Source organism: Oncorhynchus mykiss, chromosome 10 (genome assembly GCF_057628025.1).
Source record: "Oncorhynchus mykiss isolate SJ-2025 chromosome 10, ASM5762802v1, whole genome shotgun sequence".
NCBI classification, from domain to species: domain Eukaryota; kingdom Metazoa; phylum Chordata; class Actinopteri; order Salmoniformes; family Salmonidae; genus Oncorhynchus; species Oncorhynchus mykiss.
The window spans coordinates 84,438,412-84,461,727 of record NC_143031.1 but is presented as its reverse complement, the minus strand read 5'-3'; the positions used below and the strand labels follow the sequence as shown (position 1 = coordinate 84,461,727).

The window sequence follows — 23,316 nt, the reverse complement described above, 5'->3', positions numbered from 1 at the left end:
GAAACACGCACGCACGCACACACACACACACACACACACACACACACACACCTGGATACACACACACACACACACACCTGGATACACACACACACACACACACCTGGATACACACACACACACACACACACACACCTGGATACACACACACACACACACACACCTGGATACACACACACACACACACACCTGGATACACACACACACACACACCTGGATACACACACACACCTGGATACACACTTAACCTTGAGCTCCACATTTCCCTGTTACTTTCTCTGGGAACAAGTTGGAGCTGATGAGTTTTGCAGTAAACTGGTAACTAACTAACTAACTAACTAACTAACTAACTACTACGTGAATTGCAACAGCACTAGGCTGCGTTCAAAACACATGTTGTATGCCGGTCCCAAAAATATTATTAAAACAATTCCACTATGTTTTCATCCTAAATATTATTAAAACAATTCCACTATGGTTTCATCCTAAATATTATTAAAACAATTCCACTATGGTTTCATCCTAAATATTATTAAAACAATTCCACTATGGTTTCATCCTAAATATTATTAAAACAATTCCACTATGGTTTCATCCTAAATATTATTAAAACAATTCCACTATGTTTTCATCCTAAATATTATTAAAACAATTCCACTATGGTTTCATCCTAAATATTATTAAAACAATTCCACTATGGTTTCATCCTAAATATTATTAAAACAATTCCACTATGGTTTCATCCTAAATATTATTAATACAATTCTACCATGGTTTCATCCTAAATATTATTAAAACAATTCCACTATGGTTTCATCCTAAATATTATTAAAACAATTCCACTATGGTTTCATCCTAAATATTATTAAAACAATTCCACTATGTTTTCATCCTAAATATTATTAAAACATTCCACTATCTTTTCCGGAACGTTCTGTGTTGCACCTTTAAGTCTAAGTGACTCTGTAATGTCGGCCAACAGGTGGCGCCACCACGGACCAAACCCAGAAAGTCCTGGAGAACATGGTCACTGGAGAGAGTAAGTGGGAGTGGTGTTCTCAAGGAGAGAGAGAAGTGAAGATTTAATGACTCATCTCTATCTCTGTCTCTATCTCTCCCTTTCTCTCTCTCTCTCTCCCTTTCTCTCTCTCTCTCTCTCTCTCTCTATCTATCTCTCTCTCTCTCTCCCCCCTCTACCCCCTCTCCCCTCTACCCCTTTTCTCTATCTCTCTCTCCCTTTCTATCTCTCTCTCTCTATATCTCTCTCTCTCCACCCTCTACCGCCTCTCTCTCTCCTTCTCTCTCCCCTCTACCCCCTACTCTCTCTCTCTATCCCCTACCCCCCCCCTCTCTCTCTCTTTCTCCCCTCTCTCTCTCTCTCTCTCTCTCTTCTCTCTCTCTCTCTCTCTCTCTCTCTCCCCCTCGTCTCTCTCTCTCTTCTCCCTCTCTATATAGCTGGTCAGTTTGTTGACTTGGATGACTTTGTAGAGATCACTAAGAGGTATACTCAGGGCATGGCCCCCAGCACCGGCTCTACCCAGAGCCAGGGCCCTGCACAAACCTCTGGAGAGAAGGTACAGCACTCACACACACACACACACTCACACAGAGTGAGTCAGAGCACAACAGGCCTCTGGGGAGAAACTACATCTAGTCAGCATCCTAAATGACCCTACAGCTGGTCAGCATCCTAAACGACACTACATCTAGTCAGCGTCCTAAATGACACTACAGCTGGTCAGCGTCCTAAATGACACTACATCTAGTCAGCATCCTAAATGACACTACATCTAGTCAGCGTCCTAAATGACACTACAGCTGGTCAGCATCCTAAATGACACTACATCTAGTCAGCATCCTAAATGACACTACAGCTGGTCAGCGTCCTAAATGAATCTACAGCTGGTCAGCATCCTAAATGACACTACATCTAGTCAGCATCCTAAATGACACTACATCTAGTCAGCGTCCTAAATGACACTACATCTAGTCAGCATCCTAAATGACACTACAGCTGGTCAGCGTCCTAAATGACACTACATCTAGTCAGCATCCTAAATGACACTACATCTAGTCAGCGTCCTAAATGACACTACATCTAGTCAGCATCCTAAATGACACTACATCTAGTCAGCATCCTAAATGACACTACAGCTGGTCAGCATCCTAAATGACACTACATCTAGTCAGCGTCCTAAATGACACTACATCTAGTCAGCATCCTAAATGACACTACAGCTGTTCAGCATCCTAAATGACACTACATCTAGTCAGCATCCTAAATGACACTACAGCTGGTCAGCATCCTAAATGACACTACAGCTGGTCAGCGTCCTAAATGACACTACAGCTGGTCAGCATCCTAAATGACACTACAGCTGGTCAGCATCCTAAATGAATCTACAGCTGGTCAGCATCCTGAATGACACTACAGCTGGTCAGCATCCTAAATGAATCTACAGCTGGTCAGCATCCTAAATGAATCTACAGCTGGTCAGCATCCTAAATGACACTACATCTAGTCAGCATCCTAAATGACACTACAGCTGGTCAGCATCCTAAATGACACTACAGCTGGTCAGCATCCTAAATGAATCTACAGCTGGTCAGCGTCCTAAATGACACTACATCTGGTCAGCATCCTAAATGAATCTACAGCTGGTCAGCATCCTAAATGACACTACAGCTGGTCAGCATCCTAAATGACACTACATCTAGTCAGCATCCTAAATGACACTACATCTGGTCAGCATCCTAAATGAATCTACAGCTGGTCAGCATCCTAAATGACACTACATCTGGTCAGCATCCTAAATGAATCTACAGCTGGTCAGCATCCTAAATGAATCTACATCTGGTCAGCATCCTAAATGAATCTACAGCTGGTCAGCATCCTAAATGAATCTACAGCTGGTCAGCATCCTAAATGACACTACATCTGGTCAGCATCCTAAATGACACTACAGCTGGTCAGCATCCTAAATGACACTACAGCTGGTCAGCATCCTAAATGACACTACATCTAGTCAGCATCCTAAATGAATCTACAGCTGGTCAGCATCCTAAATGACACTACATCTAGTCAGCATCCTAAATGACACTACATCTAGTCAGCGTCCTAAATGAATCTACATCTGGTCAGCGTCCTAAATGACACTACAGCTGGTCAGCGTCCTAAATGACACTACAGCTGGTCAGCGTCCTAAATGACACTACAGCTGGTCAGGGTCCTAAATGACACTACATCTAGTCAGCGTCCTAAATGACACTACAGCTGGTCAGCGTCCTAAATGACACTACAGCTGGTCAGCATCCTAAATGACACTACATCTAGTCAGCGTCCTAAATGACACTACATCTAGTCAGCGTCCTAAATGACACTACATCTAGTCAGCATCCTAAATGACGCTACAGCTGGTCAGCATCCTAAATGACACTACATCTAGTCAGCATCCTAAATGACACTACATCTAGTCAGCATCCTAAATGACACTACAGCTGGTCAGCATCCTAAATGACACTACATCTAGTCAGCATCCTAAATGACACTACAGCTGGTCAGGGTCCTAAATGACACTACATCTAGTCAGCATCCTAAATGACACTACATCTAGTCAGCATCCTAAATGACACTACAGCTGGTCAGCATCCTAAATGACACTACATCTAGTCAGCATCCTAAATGACACTACAGCTGGTCAGCATCCTAAATGACACTACATCTAGTCAGCATCCTAAATGACACTACATCTAGTCAGCATCCTAAATGACACTACATCTAGTCAGCATCCTAAATGACACTACATCTAGTCAGCATCCTAAATGACACTACAGCTGGTCAGCATCCTAAATGAACACTACAGCTGGTCAGCATCCTAAATGAACACTACAGCTGGTCAGCATCCTAAATGACAGTACAGCTGGTCAGCATCCTAAATGACGCTACAGCTGGTCAGCATCCTAAATTAATCTACAGCTGGTCAGCATCATAAATGAATCTACAGCTGGTCAGCATCCTAAATGAATCTACAGCTGGTCAGCGTCCTAAATGACACTACATCTAGTCAGCATCCTAAATGACACTACATCTGGTCAGCATCCTAAATGACACTACAGCTGGTCAGCATCCTAAATGACAGTACAGCTGTTCAGCATCCTAAATGACACTACAGCTGGTCAGCATCCTAAATGACAGTACAGCTGTTCAGCATCCTAAATGACACTACATCTGGTCAGCATCCTAAATGACACTACAGCTGGTCAGCATCCTAAATGACGCTACAGCTGGTCAGCATCCTAAATGACACTACAGCTGGTCAGCATCCTAAATGACAGTACAGCTGTTCAGCATCCTAAATGACACTACATCTGGTCAGCATCCTAAATGACACTACAGCTGGTCAGCATCCTAAATGACACTACAGCTGGTCAGCATCCTAAATGACACTACAGCTGGTCAGCATCCTAAATGACACTACAGCTGGTCAGCATCCTAAATGACGCTACAGCTGGTCAGCATCCTAAATGAACACTACAGCTGGTCAGCATCCTAAATGACAGTACAGCTGTTCAGCATCCTAAATGACACTACATCTGGTCAGCATCCTAAATGACACTACAGCTGGTCAGCATCCTAAATGACGCTACAGCTGGTCAGCATCCTAAATGACGCTACAGCTGGTCAGCATCCTAAATGAATCTACAGCTGGTCAGCATCCTAAATGACACTACAGCTGGTCAGCATCCTAAATGACACTACATCTAGTCAGCATCCTAAATGACACTACATCTAGTCAGCATCCTAAATGACCCTACAGCTGTTCAGCATCCTAAATGAACACTACAGCTGGTCAGCATCCTAAATGACACTACAGCTGGTCAGCATCCTAAATGAATCTACAGCTGGTCAGCATCCTAAATGACACTACAGCTGGTCAGCATCCTAAATGAATCTACAGCTGGTCAGCATCCTAAATGAATCTACAGCTGGTCAGCATCCTAAATTACACTACAGCTGGTCAGCATCCTAAATGACACTACATCTAGTCAGCATCCTAAATGACACTACATCTAGTCAGCATCCTAAATGACACTACATCTAGTCAGCATCCTAAATGACACTACATCTAGTCAGCATCCTAAATGACACTACAGCTGGTCAGCATCCTAAATGACACTACAGCTGGTCAGCATCCTAAATGACACTACAGCTGGTCAGCATCCTAAATGACACTACAGCTGGTCAGCATCCTAAATGACACTACAGCTGTCCAGCATCCTAAATGACACTACAGCTGACCAGCATCCTAAATGAATCTACAGCTGGTCAGCATCCTAAATGACACTACAGCTGACCAGCATCCTAAATGACACTACAGCTGGTCAGCATCCTAAATGAATCTACAGCTGGTCAGCATCCTGAATGACACTACAGCTGGTCAGCATCCTAAATTACACTACATCTAGTCAGCATCCTAAATGACACTACAGCTGTCCAGCATCCTAAATGACACTACAGCTGGTCAGCATCCTAAATGACACTACAGCTGGTCAGCATCATATATGAATCTACAGCTGGTCAGCATCCTAAATGAATCTACAGCTGGTCAGCATCCTAAATTAATCTACAGCTGGTCAGCATCCTAAATGACACTACAGCTGTTCAGCATCCTAAATGACACTACATCTAGTCAGCATCCTAAATGACACTACATCTGTTGTGTGTGTGTTCCTGTTGTGTGTGTGTTCCTGTTGTGTGTGTGCGTTTGTACATTAGCAGAGTGGCCTGGTCCCCAAGAAGCCTCAGAAGGGAGTGTGGGGGATGGGTCGGAGTGACATGTTGATGGACACCAGACGACACTTCCTGGTTAGTATGACATTACACCCAATCAGCTAACATCTCTACAAAATTGGTTCAAATACTCACCCTTCCCTCACCCCTACCACTCCCTCCATAACCATTACTCCCTCCCTCACTCCCTCACCCCTCCCTCCTTCCTCTCTCCTCTCTCACCCGTCCTCCCTCTCCATCTCCAGGTGTTGCAGTACCCTATCACTGCGGTCATCGAGGTGAAGGATCAGCTCATTGATTGGGCGTCTCGCGCCGGCGTCCAATGGCTGAGCACGGTGATCCCCACGCACCACGTCAACGCGCTCATCTTCTTCTTCATCATCAGTAATCTGACTGTTGACCTGTTTGCCTTCTTCATCCCACTCCTCGTCTTCTACCTCTCCTTCATCTCCATGGTGATCTGCACGCTACGCATCTTCCAGAGCAGCAAGGTAGAGCTCAGCTAACATTACCCTCTCCTCTCCTCAAACTAACATTACCCTCTCCTCTCCTCAAACTAACATTACCCTCTCCTCTCCTCAAACTAACATTACCCTCTCCTCTCCTCAAACTAACATTACCCTCTCCTCAAACTAACATTACCCTCTCCTCTCCTCAAACTAACATTACCCTCTCCTCTCCTCTCCTTTCCTCTCCTCTCCTCTCCTTTCCTCTACTCTCCGCTCCTCTCCTTTCCTCTCCTCTTCTAAAACTAACATTACCCTCTCCTCTCCTCAAACTAACATTACCCTCTCCTCTCATCAAACTAACATTACCCTCTCCTCTCCTCAAACTAACATTACCCTCTCCTCTCCTCAAACTAACATTACCCTCTCCTCTCCTCAAACTAACATTACCCTCTCCTCTCCTCAAACTAACATTACCCTCTCCTCTCCTCAAACTAACATTACCCTCTCCTCTCCTCAAACTAACATTACCCTCTCCTCAAACTAACATTACCCTCTCCTCTCCTCAAACTAACATTACCCTCTCCACTCCTTTCCAACTCCTCTCCTCTCCTTTCCTCTACTCTCCGTTCCTCTCCTTTCCTCTCCTCTTCTAAAACTAACATTACCCTCTCCTCTCCTCAAACTAACATTACCCTCTCCTCTCCTCAAACTAACATTACCCTCTCCTCAAACTAACATTACCCTCTCCTCAAACTAACATTACCCTCTCCTCAAACTAACATTACCCTCTCCTCAAACTAACATTACCCTCTCCTCAAACTAACATTACCCTCTCCTCAAACTAACATTACCCTTTCCTCTCCTCTTCCTGCTCCTCCTCCTCCTCCTCCTCCTCCTCCTCCTCTCCAGGCGTGGGAGAACTTCAGTGCCCTAACAACCCTGCTGACCAGGTTTGAGCCTGGCCTGGACGTGGAGCAAGCAGAGTCTAACTTTGGCTGGAACAATCTAGAACCCTACCTCTACTTCCTGATATCGGTGTTCTTCATTGTCTTCTCCTTCCCCGTCGCGGATAAAGGTGTGTGTGTGTGTGTGTGTGTAGTGTGTCTATAAGAGGCTAACCAGTGTGTCTGTGTTATAGGATGGATCCCCTGCTCGGAGCTGTCCACGGTAGCCATCTTGTTCACGGTGGTCAGCTACAAGAGCCTGAGTCCCTCGGGCGCCACCTACGCCAAACGGGCGCTCATCACTGAGGTCAGACACAGGCCAAACGGCACCCTAATCCCAATATAGGCACCCTAATCCCTATATACTAGTGACCAGAGCCCTATTCCCTATATAGTGTACTACTAGTGACCAGAGTCCTATTCCCTATATAGTGTACTACTAGTGACCAGAGCCCTATTCCCTATATAGTGTACTACTAGTGACCAGAGTCCTATTCCCAATATAGTGCACTACTTTAGACCAGAGCCCTATTCCCTATATAAGTGAACTAGTTTAGACCAGAGCCCTATGGCACCCTATCCCCTATATAGTGCACTAGTTTAGACCAGAGCCCTATTCCCTATATATATTGCACTACTTTAGACCAGATCTCAATGGCACCCTACTCCCTATATAGTGCACCACTTTAGACCAGAGCCCTATGGCACCCTATTCCCTATATAGTGCACTATTTTAGACCAGAGCCCTATTCCCTATATAGTGCACTACTTTAGACCAGAGCCCTATGGCACCCTATTCCCTATATAGTGCACTACTTTAGACCAGAGACCATATATATTATAACACATATTACTGCTGGTCCTGTGGCACCCTATTCCCTATATAGTGCACTACTTTAGACCAGAGACCTGTGGCACCCTATTCCCTATATAGTGCACTACTTTAGACCAGAGACCATATATATTATAACACGTATTACTGCTGGTCCTGTGTCTGGTTCTGTCTGTAGGTGGCAACGTCTTTGTGTTCCCTGACCAGTCTCCTGCCCCAGAGTGCTGTTCTGCTGAGGATGCTGAGCCACACCTTCACCACCCTGCCACTAGGGGACTCAGTGGTGATGAAGATCAGTCTGCCCTGCCTGCTAGACCTCTACCTCTACTTCCTGTTCTTCAGGTCAGTATCTCTACTTCCTGTTCTTCAGGTCAGGACCTCTACTTCCAGTTCTACAGGTCAGTACCTCTACTACCTGTTCTACAGGTCAGTACCTCCACCTCTACCTCTTGTTCTACAGGTCAGTACCTCTACCTCTACTTCCTGTTCTTCGGGTCAGTACCACTACCTCTACTTCCTGTTCTTCAGGTCAGTACCTCTACTTCCTGTTCTTCAGGTCAGTACCTCTACTTCCTGTTCTTCAGGTCAGTACCTCTACTTCCTGTTCTTCAGGTCAGTACCTCTACCTCTACTTCCTGTTCTTCAGGTCAGTACCTCTACCTATACTTCCTGTTCTTCAGGTCAGTACCACTACCTCTACTTCCTGTTCTTCAGGTCAGAAGCTCTACCTCTACTTCCTGTTCTACAGGTCAGTACCTCTACCTCTACTTCCTGTTCTTCAGGTCAGTACCTCTACCTCTACTTCCTGTTCTTCAGGTCAGTACCTCTACCTCTACTTCCTGTTCTTCAGGTCAGTACCTCTACCTCTACTTCCTGTTCTTCAGGTCAGTACCTCTACCTCTACTTCCTGTTCTTCAGGTCAGTACCTCTACCTCTACTTCCTGTTCTTCAGGTCAGTACCTCTACCTCTACTTCCTGTTCTTCAGGTCAGTACCTCTACCTCTACTTCCTGTTCTTCAGGTGAGCACTATGGAATATGGCGTTAGTTATCCTAGCGGTTGGACTCTTGGTCTATCAACCAAAAGGTAGCTGGATCGAATCCCTGAGCTGACGACAAGTTGAAAAATCTGTTGACGTGTCCTTGAGCAAGGCATCCCTACCTGCTCCTGGAAGTCTCTCTGAATGTCTGCTAAGTGGAAAATAGATAAATGGAGTCACATCTGCTGTGTGTTCGACAAGGGAATGGTTTGTGAACGTTCACATTCCATGTGAGCTTTCTACTCCATATAGGAAGAGTAGCGAAGTCATTTTCCGTTAGAATGTTGTCGCTGTAAAGCCCAAGTCATCCAGGCATAAATATACTGAAAAGCCTAAGTCATCCAGGCATAAATATACTGTAAAGCCCAAGTCATCCAGGCATAAATATACTGTAAAGCCCAAGTCATCCAGGCATAAATATACTGTAAAGCCCAAGTCATCCAGGCATAAATATACTGTAAAGCCTAAGTCATCCAGGCATAAATATACTGTAAAGCCTAAGTCATCCAGGCATAAATATACTGTAAAGCCTAAGTCATCCAGGCATAAATATACTGTAAAGCCTAAGTCATCCAGGCATAAATATACTGTAAAGCCTAAGTCATCCAGGCATAAATATGCTGTAAAGCCTAAGTCATCCAGGCATAAATATACTGTAAAGCCTAAGTCATCCAGGCATAAATATACTGTAAAGCCTAAGTCATCCAGGCATAAATATACTGTAAAGCCTAAGTCATCCAGGCATAAATATACTGTAAAGCCTAAGTCATCCAGGCATAAATATACTGTAAAGCCTAAGTCATCCAGGCATAAATATACTGTAAAGCCTAAGTCATCCAGGCATAAATATATTGTAAAGCCTAAGTCATCCAGGCATAAATATACTGTAAAGCCTAAGTCATCCAGGCATAAATATGCTGTAAAGCCTAAGTCATCCAGGCATAAATATGCTGTAAAGCCTAAGTCATCCAGGCATAAATATACTGTAAAGCCTAAGTCATCCAGGCATAAATATGCTGTTTGCGGCTTCACCGTAACATGTTGGTTTCTCATCCCCCACTCTCTCCTCCCTCTCTCCTCCCTCTCCTCTCCTCTCCTCTCCTCTCCTCTCCTCTCCTCTCCTCACCACCCATCCCTCCTCTCCTCACCACCCCTCCGCCTCCTCTCCTCTCCTCTCCTCACCACCCCTACTCCCCCCTTCTCCCCCCTCTCCTCTCCTCCTCCCTCTCCCTCCTCTCCTCCCTCTCCCTCTCCTCCCCACCCCCACCCCTCTCCCTCCTCCCCCCCCTCTCCCTCTCTCCCCCCCCCCTCTCTCGCTATCCCTCCCCCCCCCCCCCCCCCTCTCTCCCTCTCCCTCTCCTCCCCCAGTATGGCTAAGCAGCGTGGTTTCCGTGGGACCTACTGTTTCCTGGTCCCCTACTTGGTCTGCTTCCTGTGGTGTGAGTTCTCTGTGGTGCTGCTCCAAAACTCTTCCCCCGTGGGGCTCATCCGGACCTGCGTTGGCTACTTCCTGTTCCTGTTTGCCTTGCCCGTGCTGGCCGTGGGGCTGGCCGCCATGGTCCTCATCCAGCTGGTCAAATGGTTCCTGGAGCTGGAGCTCACCAAGGTGATGATTGGTCGGCAGTTTTAAAGAGACATGCACGCAGTACATACGGTTTAAAAACACGATGGGGATTGTTTCTGTTGTCTTCCCAAATGGCCATAACTTTATTCTCCATTTGCATTTGTTTCATTTAGTGAGGTCAGTTTACAAAATACACAAATCAACACACTGTAATATCACTATAATACCACTATAATACCACTATAATACCACTATAATACCACTATAATGCCACTATAATGCCACTATAATGCCACTATAATGCCACTGTAATGCCACTATAATACCATAATACCACTATAATGTCACTATAATACCACTATAATGCCACTATAATACCACTATAATGCCACTATAATACCACTATAATACCACTATAATGCCACTATAATACCACTATAATGTCACTATAATACCACTATAATGCCACTATAATGCCACTATAATGCCACTGTAATGCCACTAATACCATAATACCACTATAATGTCACTATAATACCACTATAATGCCACTATAATGCCACTATAATGCCACTATAATACCACTATAATGCCACTATAATACCACTATAATACCACTACAATACCACTATAATGCCACTATAATACCACTATAATACCACTATAATACCACTATAATGCCACTATAATACCACTATAATACCACTATAATACCACAATAATGCCACTATAATACCACAATAATACCACTATAATACCACTATAATACCACTATAATACCACTATAATGCCACTATAATGCCACTATAATACCACTATAATGCCACTATAATACCACTATAATACCACTATAATACCACAATAATGCCACTATAATACCACTATAATGCCACTATAATGCCACTATAATACCACAATAATGCCACTATAATACCACAATAATACCACTATAATGCCACTATAATGCCACTATAATACCACTATAATACCACTATAATACCACTATAATACCACAATAATGCCACTATAATACCACAATAATCTCACTATAATACCACTATAATCTCACTATAATACCACTGTAATACCACTATAATACCACTATAATACCACTGCAATACGACTATAATACCACTATAATACCACTATAATGCCACTATAATACCACTATAATACCACTATAATACCACAATAATGCCACTATAATACCACAATAATACCACTATAATACCACTATAATACCACTATAATACCACTATAATGCCACTATAATGCCACTATAATACCACTATAATGCCACTATAATGCCACTATAATACCACTATAATGCCACTATAATACCACTATAATACCACTATAATACCACTATAATACCACTATAATACCACAATAATGCCACTATAATACCACTATTATGCCACTATAATACCACAATAATGCCACTATAATACCACAATAATACCACTATAATACCACTATAATACCACTATAATGCCACTATAATACCACTATAATACCACAATAATGCCACTATAATACCACAATAATACCACTATAATACCACTATAATACCATTATAATACCACTATAATGCCACTATAATACCACTATAATACCACTATAATACCACAATAATACCACTATAATACCACAATAATACCACAATAATGCCACTATAATACCACTATAATACCACTATAATACCACTATAATTCCACAATAATGCCACTATAATACCACTATAATGCCACTATAATACCGCTATAATACCGCTATAATACCACTATAATACCACAATAATGCCACTATAATGCCACTATAATACCACTATAATACCACAATAATACCACTATAATACCACTATAATACCACAATAATGCCACTATAATACCACTATAATACCACTATAATACCACTATAATGGCACTATAATACCACTATAATGCCACTATAAAACCACTAATACCACTACAATGCCACTATAATACCACTAATACCACTATAATGCCACTATAATACCACTATAATACCACTATAATACCACTATAATACCACTAATACCACTATAATACCACTAATACCACTATAATACCACTACAATACCACTATAATACCACTATAATGCCACTAATACCACTATAATATCACTATAATACCACTAATACCACTATAATACCACTAATACTACTATAATACCATTAATACCACTATAATACCACTATAATACCACTATAATGTCCACATTGCATTGGGTCAATAAAGTTTTGTTCTAATTGTCAGATGATTGTGACGCTGGCCGTGTGTGCGGTATCACTATAATGTCCACATTGCGTTGGGTCAATAAAGTTTTGTTCTGTCAGATGATTGTGACGCTGGCCGTGTGCGCGGTGCCGGTGACACTGAGGCTGTGGACGCGCTTCGGCCTGTCTCTCATGGACGTGTTCCACTCCATGTCGCAACGCGGCGCCGTCAAGCTCATCCTGTGCTGCGTCACCATGGTGATGATGTTCTTCTGGATGTACGTGTACCACTCCGAGGGACTGCAGGTAAAGAGGAAGGGAGGAAGGGGCTTTGTACTGGATGGGACCGTAACTGGGGCTGTACTTGGCTTTGTACTGGATGGTAACTGGGGCTGTACTTGGCTTTGTACTGGATGGTAACTGGGGCTGTACTTGGCTTTGTACTGGATGGTAACTGGGGCTGTACTTGGCTTTGTACTGGATGGGACCGTAACTGTGGCTGTACTTGGCTTTGTATTGGATGGGACGGTAACTGGGGCTGTACTTGGCTTTGTACTGGATGGTAACTGTGGCTGTACTTGGCTTTGTACTGGATGGTAACTGTGGCTGTACTTGGCTTTGTACTGGATGGGACCGTAACTGTGGCTGTACTTGGCTTTGTATTGGATGGGACCGTAACTGGGGCTGTACTTGGCTTTGTACTGGATGGGACCGTAACTGGGGCTGTACTTGGCTTTGTACTGGATGGGACCGTAACTGGGGCTGTACTTGGCTTTGTACTGGATTGGACCGTAACTGTGGCTGTACTTGGCTTTGTACTGGATGGTAACTGGGGCTGTACTTGGCTTTGTACTGGATGGGACCGTAACTGGGGCTGTACTTGGCTTTGTACTGGATGGTAACTGGGGCTGTACTTGGCTTTGTACTGGATGGGACCGTAACTGGGGCTGTACATGGCTTTGTACTGGATGGTAACTGGGGCTGTACTTGGCTTTGTACTGGATGGGACCGTAACTGGGGCTGTACTTGGCTTTGTACTGGATGGGACCGTAACTGGGGCTGTACTTGGCTTTGTACTGGATGGTAACTGGGGCTGTACTTGGCTTTGTACTGGATGGTAACTGGGGCTGTACTTGGCTTTGTACTGGATGGTAACTGGGTCTGTACTTGGCTTTGTACTGGATGGGACCGTAACTGGGGCTGTACTTGGCTTTGTACTGGATGGTAACTGGGGCTGTACTTGGCTTTGTACTGGATGGTAACTGGGGCTGTACTTGGCTTTGTACTGGATGGTAACTGGGGCTGTACTTGGCTTTGTACTGGATGGTAACTGGGGCTGTACTTGGCTTTGTACTGGATGGGACCGTAACTGGGGCTGTACTTGGCTTTGTACTGGATGGGACCGTAACTGGGGCTGTACTTGGCTTTGTACTGGATGGTAACTGGGGCTGTACTTGGCTTTGTACTGGATGGTAACTGGGGCTGTACTTGGCTTTGTACTGGATGGGACCGTAACTGGGGCTGTACTTGGCTTTGTACTGGATGGGACCGTAACTGGGGCTGTACTTGGCTTTGTACTGGATGGGACCGTAACTGGGGCTGTACTTGGCTTTGTACTGGATGGGACCGTAACTGGGGCTGTACTTGGCTTTGTACTGGATGGTAACTGGGGCTGTACTTGACTTTGTACTGGATGGTAACTGGGGCTGTACTTGGCTTTGTACTGGATGGTAACTGGGGCTGTACTTGGCTTTGTACTGGATGGTAACTGGGGCTGTACTTGGCTTTGTACTGGATGGTAACTGGGGCTGTACTTGGCTTTGTACTGGATGGTAACTGGGGCTGTACTTGGCTTTGTACTGGATGGTAACTGGGGCTGTACTTGGCTTTGTACTGGATGGTAACTGGGGCTGTACTTGGCTTTGTACTGGATGGTAACTGGGGTTGTACTTGACTTTGTACTGGATGGGACCGTAACTGGGGCTGTACTTGGCTTTGTACTGGATGGTAACTGGGGCTGTACTTGGCTTTGTACTGGATGGTAACTGGGGCTGTACTTGGCTTTGTACTGGATGGGACCGTAACTGGGGCTGTACTTGGCTTTGTACTGGATGGGACCGTAACTGGGGCTGTACTTGGCTTTGTACTGGATGGGACCGTAACTGGGGCTGTACTTGGCTTTGTACTGGATGGGACCGTAACTGGGGCTGTACTTGGCTTTGTACTGGACAGTGTGTAGAGATGCACTCCACTGATTTTAATTAAATTACATTTTTGATTTGATTTAATTACATATTTGATTTAATTGTATTTAACCTTTAGTTGTATTTAATGAAATGCAATGTTGATGTTTAGGGGTATAACTCTACGTTGACCTGGAGACAGTACGGGCAGCTGTGTGGTCCTCCTGCCTGGAAGGTGAAAGGTGTGGCTCAGACACAGATCTTCTGTACACACCTGGACGGACACCAGGTACATTACTTAAACACTCTGACACCAGGTACACTCTGACACCAGGTACATCACTTAAACACTCTGACACCAGGTACACTCTGACACCAGGTACATCACTTAAACACTCTGACACCAGGTACACTCTGACACCAGGTACATCACTTAAACACTCTGACACCAGGTACACTCTGACACCAGGTACATCACTTAAACACTCTGACACCAGGTACACTCTGACACCAGGTACATCACTTAAACACTCTGACACCAGGTACACTCTGACACCAGGTACATCACTTAAACACTCTGACACCAGGTACACTCTGACACCAGGTACACTCTGACACCAGGTACATCACTTAAACACTCTGACACCAGGTACACTCTGACACCAGGTACACTCTGACACCAGGTACATCACTTAAACACTCTGACACCAGGTACACTCTGACACCAGGTACATCCCTTAAACACTCTGACACCAGGTACACTCTGACACCAGGTACATCACTTAAACACTCTGACACCAGGTACACTCTGACACCAGGTACATCACTTAAACACTCTGACACCAGGTACACTCTGACACCAGGTACACTCTGACACCAGGTACATCACTTAAACACTCTGACACCAGGTACATCACTTAAACACTCTGACACCGGGTACACTCTGACACCAGGTACATTACTTAAACACTCTGACACCAGGTACACTCTGACACCAGGTACATCACTTAAACACTCTGACACCAGGTACACTCTGACACCAGGTACATCACTTAAACACTCTGACACCAGGTACACTCTGACACCAGGTACATCACTTAAACACTCTGACACCAGGTACACTCTGACACCAGGTACATCACTTAAACACTCTGACACCAGGTACATCACTTAAACACTCTGACACCGGGTACACTCTGACACCAGGTACATCACTTAAACACTCTGACACCAGGTACACTCTGACACCAGGTACACTCTGACACCAGGTACATCACTTAAACACTCTGACACCAGGTACACTCTGACACCAGGTACATCACTTAAACACTCTGACACCAGGTACACTCTGACACCAGGTACATTACTTAAACACTCTGACACCAGGTACACTCTGACACCAGGTACATCACTTAAACACTCTGACACCAGGTACACTCTGACACCAGGTACATCACTTAAACACTCTGACACCAGGTACACTCTGACACCAGGTACACTCTGACACCAGGTACATCACTTAAACACTCTGACACCAGGTACACTCTGACACCAGGTACATCACTTAAACACTCTGACACCAGGTACACTCTGACACCAGGTACATCACTTAAACACTCTGACACCAGGTACATCACTTAAACACTCTGACACCAGGTACACTCTGACACCAGGTACATCACTTAAACACTCTGACACCAGGTACACTCTGACACCAGGTACATCACTTAAACACTCTGACACCAGGTACACTCTGACACCAGGTACATCACTTAAACACTCTGACACCAGGTACACTCTGACACCAGGTACACTCTGACACCAGGTACATCACTTAAACACTCTGACACCAGGTACACTCTGACACCAGGTACATCACTTAAACACTCTGACACCAGGTACACTCTGACACCAGGTACATCACTTAAACACTCTGACACCAGGTACATCACTTAAACACTCTGACACCAGGTACACTCTGACACCAGGTACATCACTTAAACACTCTGACACCAGGTACACTCTGACACCAGGTACATCACTTAAACACTCTGACACCAGGTACACTCTGACACCAGGTACACTCTGACACCAGGTACATCACTTAAACACTCTGACACCAGGTACACTCTGACACCAGGTACATCACTTAAACACTCTGACACCAGGTACACTCTGACACCAGGTACATCACTTAAACACTCTGACACCAGGTACACTCTGACACCAGGTACATCACTTAAACACTCTGACACCAGGTACACTCTGACACCAGGTACATCACTTAAACACTCTGACACCAGGTACACTCTGACACCAGGTACACTCTGACACCAGGTACATCACTTAAACACTCTGACACCAGGTACACTCTGACACCAGGTACATCACTTAAACACTCTGACACCAGGTACACTCTGACACCAGGTACATCACTTAAACACTCTGACACCAGGTACATCACTTAAACACTCTGACACCAGGTACACTCTGACACCAGGTACATCACTTAAACACTCTGACACCAGGTACACTCTGACACCAGGTACATCACTTAAACACTCTGACACCAGGTACACTCTGACACCAGGTACACTCTGACACCAGGTACATCACTTAAACACTCTGACACCAGGTACACTCTGACACCAGGTACATCACTTAAACACTCTGACACCAGGTACACTCTGACACCAGGTACATCACTTAAACACTCTGACACCAGGTACACTCTGACACCAGGTACACTCTGACACCAGGTACATCACTTAAACACTCTGACACCAGGTACACTCTGACACCAGGTACATCACTTAAACACTCTGACACCAGGTACACTCTGACACCAGGTACAAAACTTAAACACTCTGACACCAGGTACACTCTGACACCAGGTACATCACTTAAACACTCTGACACCAGGTACACTCTGACACCAGGTACATCACTTAAACACTCTGACACCAGGTACACTCTGACACCAGGTACATCACTTAAACACTCTGACACCAGGTACACTCTGACACCAGGTACATCACTTAAACACTCTGACACCAGGTACACTCTGACACCAGGTACATCACTTAAACACTCTGACACCAGGTACACTCTGACACCAGGTACATCACTTAAACACTCTGACACCAGGTACACTCTGACACCAGGTACACTCTGACACCAGGTACATCACTTAAACACTCTGACACCAGGTACATCACTTAAACACTCTGACACCAGCTATACTGTATGTAAAGGGAATATTGTGCCATTTTCAACAAAAACCTTTTTAATTTTTTTATTTTAAAATAATTTCCAGGTGACGTGGACCGGGAGGTTCAGGCAGGTGCGTGTAGCGGAAACTGAGAACGGAGCCCAGTCCGTCATCAACCTGCTGCCGGTGTTCATGGGAGATTGGTTACGCTGTCTTTACGGAGAGACCTATCCTAAATGTGACCCGCTGCGGAACAACTCTACCAACCCCCCCGACGCCACGGCAACCGTCGCTAATGCTAACCTCACCGCCGCCGACTACGCCAACGCCACAGTGCTTGGCATTGCCGCGCCGACGGCCGTCCTCCTCCGGCAGCAGGAAGAGGAGGAGCTGTGTGTGATCAAGGCTTTGGCCAAACACACGTGTCACGTGAAGCGATACGACAGCTATGTGTTGGAGGTAAGAGACGCAGGCAACGTTTACGTTTTTTAGCGTGGCTTTTAAATTGACATTTTTAGTCATTTAACAGACGCTCTTCTCAGGAGCGACTTTTTTTTCCGGAGAGACTATTATTTTTTTTCCTTTTTCGTACTGCTCACCCGCGGGAATCAAACTCACTTCCTGGTGGTGCAAGCACCATGTTCTACCCGCTGGGCCCCACAGGACCGGGGCCTTTATTCAGTTTAGTTAGTAACTTTAGTAATTTAGTTGTAGATATACTCTCTGTTTTATGATCTGTTATTTATCCACTTTTACTTATTTTAATTTTATTGTAGTACATAAATTATTTTTATGTACTATAATCAAAGTTTGATTTGATTTGAGGTGGGCGTGGGGATGCCCGAGGAAGACGGGGTTCCAGAGGACCGGGCCAGAGACATCAAACTGGTGGCCAGTCATGAGTTCAGACAGGTAAACCCTGTTCCTTTAGGTACTCATAGAACCCTGTTCTAACGATGATCATTATTAACCTATTGCTGTTGGTGTTGTCCAAAGCCATGTATTGACAGAGTTTGGCCTTTTCATAGTGCACAAACCTCACTGTCCTTACACTCTAAATACACGACTCTGTTGTTATCTCGGTGTTCTCATTAAATAACGTTACATTAAAATGATTAATAACCTATTAAAAAAACTGGGGTCTCCCGAATGTAAAATGTATGCATGCATTTGCTAAAAGGCCGAAATTATTATGCGAAATGATGAAGCTGTTGGTGTTGTCTAGGTGTTGCTGCCATTATGATTATCCTAAATGATGAAGCTGTTGGTGTTGTCTAGGTGTTGCTGCCATTATGATTATCCTAAATGATGAAGCTGTTGGTGTTGTCTAGGTGTTGCTGCTATTATGATAATCCTAAATGATGAAGCTGTTGGTGTTGTCTAGGTGTTGCTGCTATTACGATTATCCTAAATGATGAAGCTGTTGGTGTTGTCTAGGTGTTGCTGCTATTATGATAATCCTAAATGATGAAGCTGTTGGTGTTGTCTAGGTGTTGCTGCTATTATGATAATCCTAAATGATGAAGCTGTTGGTGTTGTCTAGGTGTTGCTGCTATTATGATAATCCTAAATGATGAAGCTGTTGGTGTTGTCTAGGTGTTGCTGCTATAATGATTATCCTAAATGATGAAGCTGTTGGTGTTGTCTAGGTGTTGCTGCTATTATGATAATCCTAAATGATGAAGCTGTTGGTGTTGTCTAGGTGTTGCTGCTATTACGATTATCCTAAATGATGAAGCTGTTGGTGTTGTCTAAGTGTTGCTGCTATTATGATAATCCTAAATGATGAAGCTGTTGGTGTTGTCTAGGTGTTGCTGCTATAATGATTATCCTAAATGATGAAGCTGTTGGTGTTGTCTAGGTGTTGCTGCTATTATGATTATCCTAAATGGCTAAATGATGAAGCTGTTGGTGTTGTCTAGGTGTTGCTGCTATTATGATGATCCTAAATGATGAAGCTGTTGGTGTTGTCTAGGTGTTGCTGCTATATTGATTATCCTAAATGATGAAGCTGTTGGTGTTGTCTAGGTGTTGCTGCTATTATGATTATCCTAAATGATGACGCTGTTGGTGTTGCTGCTATTATGATAATCCTAAATGATGACGCTGTTGGTGTTGTCTAGGTGTTGCTGCTATAATGATTATCCTAAATGATGAAGCTGTTGGTGTTGTCTAGGTGTTGCTGCGCCTGCAGCCCGGCAGCCTGGTGGAGTTCAGCACTACGTTGGAGGGTCGTCTGGGGGGCCAGGTCCCGTCCTTCGAGCTGAAGGCCATCTACTGTCTGGACTGTGACTCCTCCCTTCTGACCGCTGCCGGACAGGTAACATATAGTGCCATTTAGCAGATAATTCTATCCGGAGACACTTAGTCATGCTCGCATACATTTTACACATGGGAGGCCCCGGGAATCGAACCCACTATCCTAGCTTTAGCAAGCTCCTGTTGCAACTGCCTTACAGAGGACCATGTGTCTGTACTTTCCTCTCTGCAGGTGAAGATCGAGAGAGACTGGAGACGGACCACCCTCAACTCTGTCAAGTTCGCGTTCGACTTCTTCTTCTCTCCCTTCCTCTCGGCACGTATCGACGTGTGACAGGACGAGAAAGGAGAGAGATGTAGTGACTGGGAGAAAAATACAAAGAGGAATAGATGGATAGAAGGATTTCATTTCAATACAACTTTATTTTTGTCCTGGAATGTTTTAATGTGTACAATAGTTTGTCTTGGACCTTGTCTCCCCCCCTTCCTGTCCTTAAGGATCAACGTGTGACCAACTAGTGGTGGAAGAGACAGTGGCAGCCATTTTTCAAAATGGACTTGGGGGGGAAAAAATAGGAAATGGATGAATGAAGGAATTCAATTCAATACAACTTCATTTGTAGAGCAACTTAGTGATTAAAGGGATGGGTTGATGGACGGAGGCGTGAAAAGGGGCGTGTCTCTGGTTGGAACGCCCGAAGGGAACGGTTGCTACAGTTACACACAGTTGCTGCTGTTCTCTTCTGGAAGCCATTTTGTATTATTTTTTTTTTTTTCAAGAGGTGGCTCGTTACCACGGCGACAACTTCTACTCAGTCACCGGATACATTCACTGCACTGTCTTACAACTGGTCATTTTATTCATGAGGTGGCTCGTTACCACGGCGACAACTTCTACTCAGTCACCGGATACATTCACTGCACTGTCTTACAACTGGTCATTTTTTTCATGAGGTGGCTCGTTACCACGGCAACGAGCTGCGGGCAAGCGTTTTTTTTACGACAGGAATGGATGGTTGGGTCAGATTGTATCTAATCGGGCAGAGACACCCGGAGAGCTGAAATCAAACGAGGAAGTGGGTCGTCTGCAAACTGCATTAACCTGAACGTATTTCCACTGGAGCTGTCGTTTCTCAGTGGGAAACAGTTCACAAATAGCGTAGAGTGGTCTTTTTTAAAACGGGGATAACTGAAGGAAGACCCTAGGGAATCATGGTGAATGAAGATTTCAGAGGAACAGTCCTTTCAAATATAGTATTAAGAGTTGTGTATTTAACTGTCTTAGGAACACAGTGATGACTTGTGTATGTAGAATATGTAGCATATCTATATAGTACTGCAACTACGTAATGTATGTATTTGCAGTGGTTTATCTGAAATGTAGCACTTAGTAACTTTTGGATGTTTCCCAGCTAGCACATAACGTTCTGAAAACCATATGTTAACCCGAGTGGCGCTGCGGTCTAAAGGCACCGCGTCGCAGCGCTATAGAGGCGTCACTACAGACCCTGGTTCGATCCGGGGCCTCTACCACAACCGGCCGTTATCGTGAAGTCCCATAGGGCGGCGCACAATTGTCCCAGCGTCGTCCGGGGTTTAGCCGGGGTTTAGCCGGGGTTTGGCCCGGGGTGTAGCCGGGGTTTGGCCGGGGTTTAGCAGGGGTTTGGCCGGGGTTTAGCCGGGGTTTGGCCGGGGTTTAGCTGGGGTTTGGCCCAGGGTAGGCCATCAATGTAAAATAAGAATTAGTTCTTCAGTGACTTGCCCAGTTAAAGAAAGGAAAGTAGAACATCATAGAGCTTGTTCCCTACACAGTGCACTATGACATCACATCTATGTCACCAATAGAACCCTCTTCCCTACACAGTGCACTACTTGGTGAGAGTGTGTTTGTTCCTGGGGTTATATTGCATACAACTTTCCAATAACGTTTCCTCACGGTTCTATATAAATTAATGTTCTCAAATTTGTTCAGAGAACGTTAAGAAACAACGTTCTTCTTTTGGGAATGCCAGTTCTTCAGGCAGGAAATCCTGGGAATTTAATTGAAAGTTACTTGAATTTTACAACCTTACACACAGATATAGACTACAATAACAACAACCATGACATGTTCAAACACGTCTTTGAGAAACTGAAACACGTTTTTTTGATCTATATTTGGTCCTCTCCCTGGCCCAGTGTGAGGTATCAGCTGTCCGTTAGCCCTGAGTCTCAGTTTCACCGTCTGTTCCACTCAGTCACAGCTTAGGTTTGTGTGTTGTAGTTTTGGCCCCGTTCACACTCAGGTTCTGCCAACTGATCTACAACACATTGGACACAATGGTTGTGATCTGATTTATTTTTTGTGATGCAATGAAGAGTTTGTTGCAGATCCATTGAGCGGTGTCTCCACACGCTTGTGTAGTTTATTTCTGTGCAGAAAAACTCTGATACAACTGGCATCCCAACCGTTGTGCCAAATGTGTTGTACGTCAGTTGTATACAGGGCCACTGTCACGACTTCCGCCGAAGTTGGTCCCTCTCCTTGTTCGGGCGGCGTTCGACGTCACCGGCCTTCTAGCCATCGCCGATCCACCTTTTTTGATTTTCCATTTCTTTTGTCTTGTCTTCCATCACACCTGGTTCCAATTCCATCAATTACATGTTGTGTATTTAACCCTCTGTCCCCCCCCCCCCCATGTCCTTGTCTGAAATTGTTGATTGTAAGAGTTTGTGCACGTTATGTCTGGTGTGCGAAGGGTTTCGTCCCCATTGTATTTATTTATTTATTGTTTTTGTTCACTGTGATTTGTATTATTAAACTGC

The 23,316-nt window shown here is 44.5% G+C and overlaps 1 protein-coding gene across 6 annotated transcripts in view; it reads left to right on the top strand.

Annotated features, from left to right (window-relative positions):
• Positions 1–23,316, top strand: part of LOC110514270 (wolframin) — a 40,580-nt gene that overhangs the window by 17,254 nt on the left and 10 nt on the right. For 3 of the 6 annotated variants that reach the window (XM_090188207.1, XM_090188204.1, XM_090188206.1), the window contains exons 6-19: positions 983–1,039; positions 1,456–1,574; positions 5,777–5,866; positions 6,037–6,282; positions 7,150–7,315; positions 7,379–7,491; positions 8,195–8,358; positions 10,423–10,660; positions 12,979–13,164; positions 15,214–15,330; positions 18,358–18,711; positions 19,078–19,164; positions 20,429–20,572; positions 20,744–23,316. The exon at positions 20,744–23,316 is cut by the window's right edge and continues 10 nt beyond it. In XM_090188207.1, coding sequence (XP_090044333.1) covers positions 983–1,039; positions 1,456–1,574; positions 5,777–5,866; positions 6,037–6,282; positions 7,150–7,315; positions 7,379–7,491; positions 8,195–8,358; positions 10,423–10,660; positions 12,979–13,164; positions 15,214–15,330; positions 18,358–18,711; positions 19,078–19,164; positions 20,429–20,572; positions 20,744–20,845 — 2,183 coding nt within the window. In that variant the 3' untranslated portion in view covers positions 20,846–23,316. Of the gene's footprint in view, positions 1–982; positions 1,040–1,455; positions 1,575–5,776; positions 5,867–6,036; positions 6,283–7,149; positions 7,316–7,378; positions 7,492–8,194; positions 8,359–10,422; positions 10,661–12,898; positions 13,165–15,213; positions 15,331–18,357; positions 18,712–19,077; positions 19,165–20,428; positions 20,573–20,743 lie in introns of all 6 variants that reach the window. The other 3 variants (XM_090188208.1, XM_090188205.1, XR_016483981.1) reach the window with 2 other exon arrangements.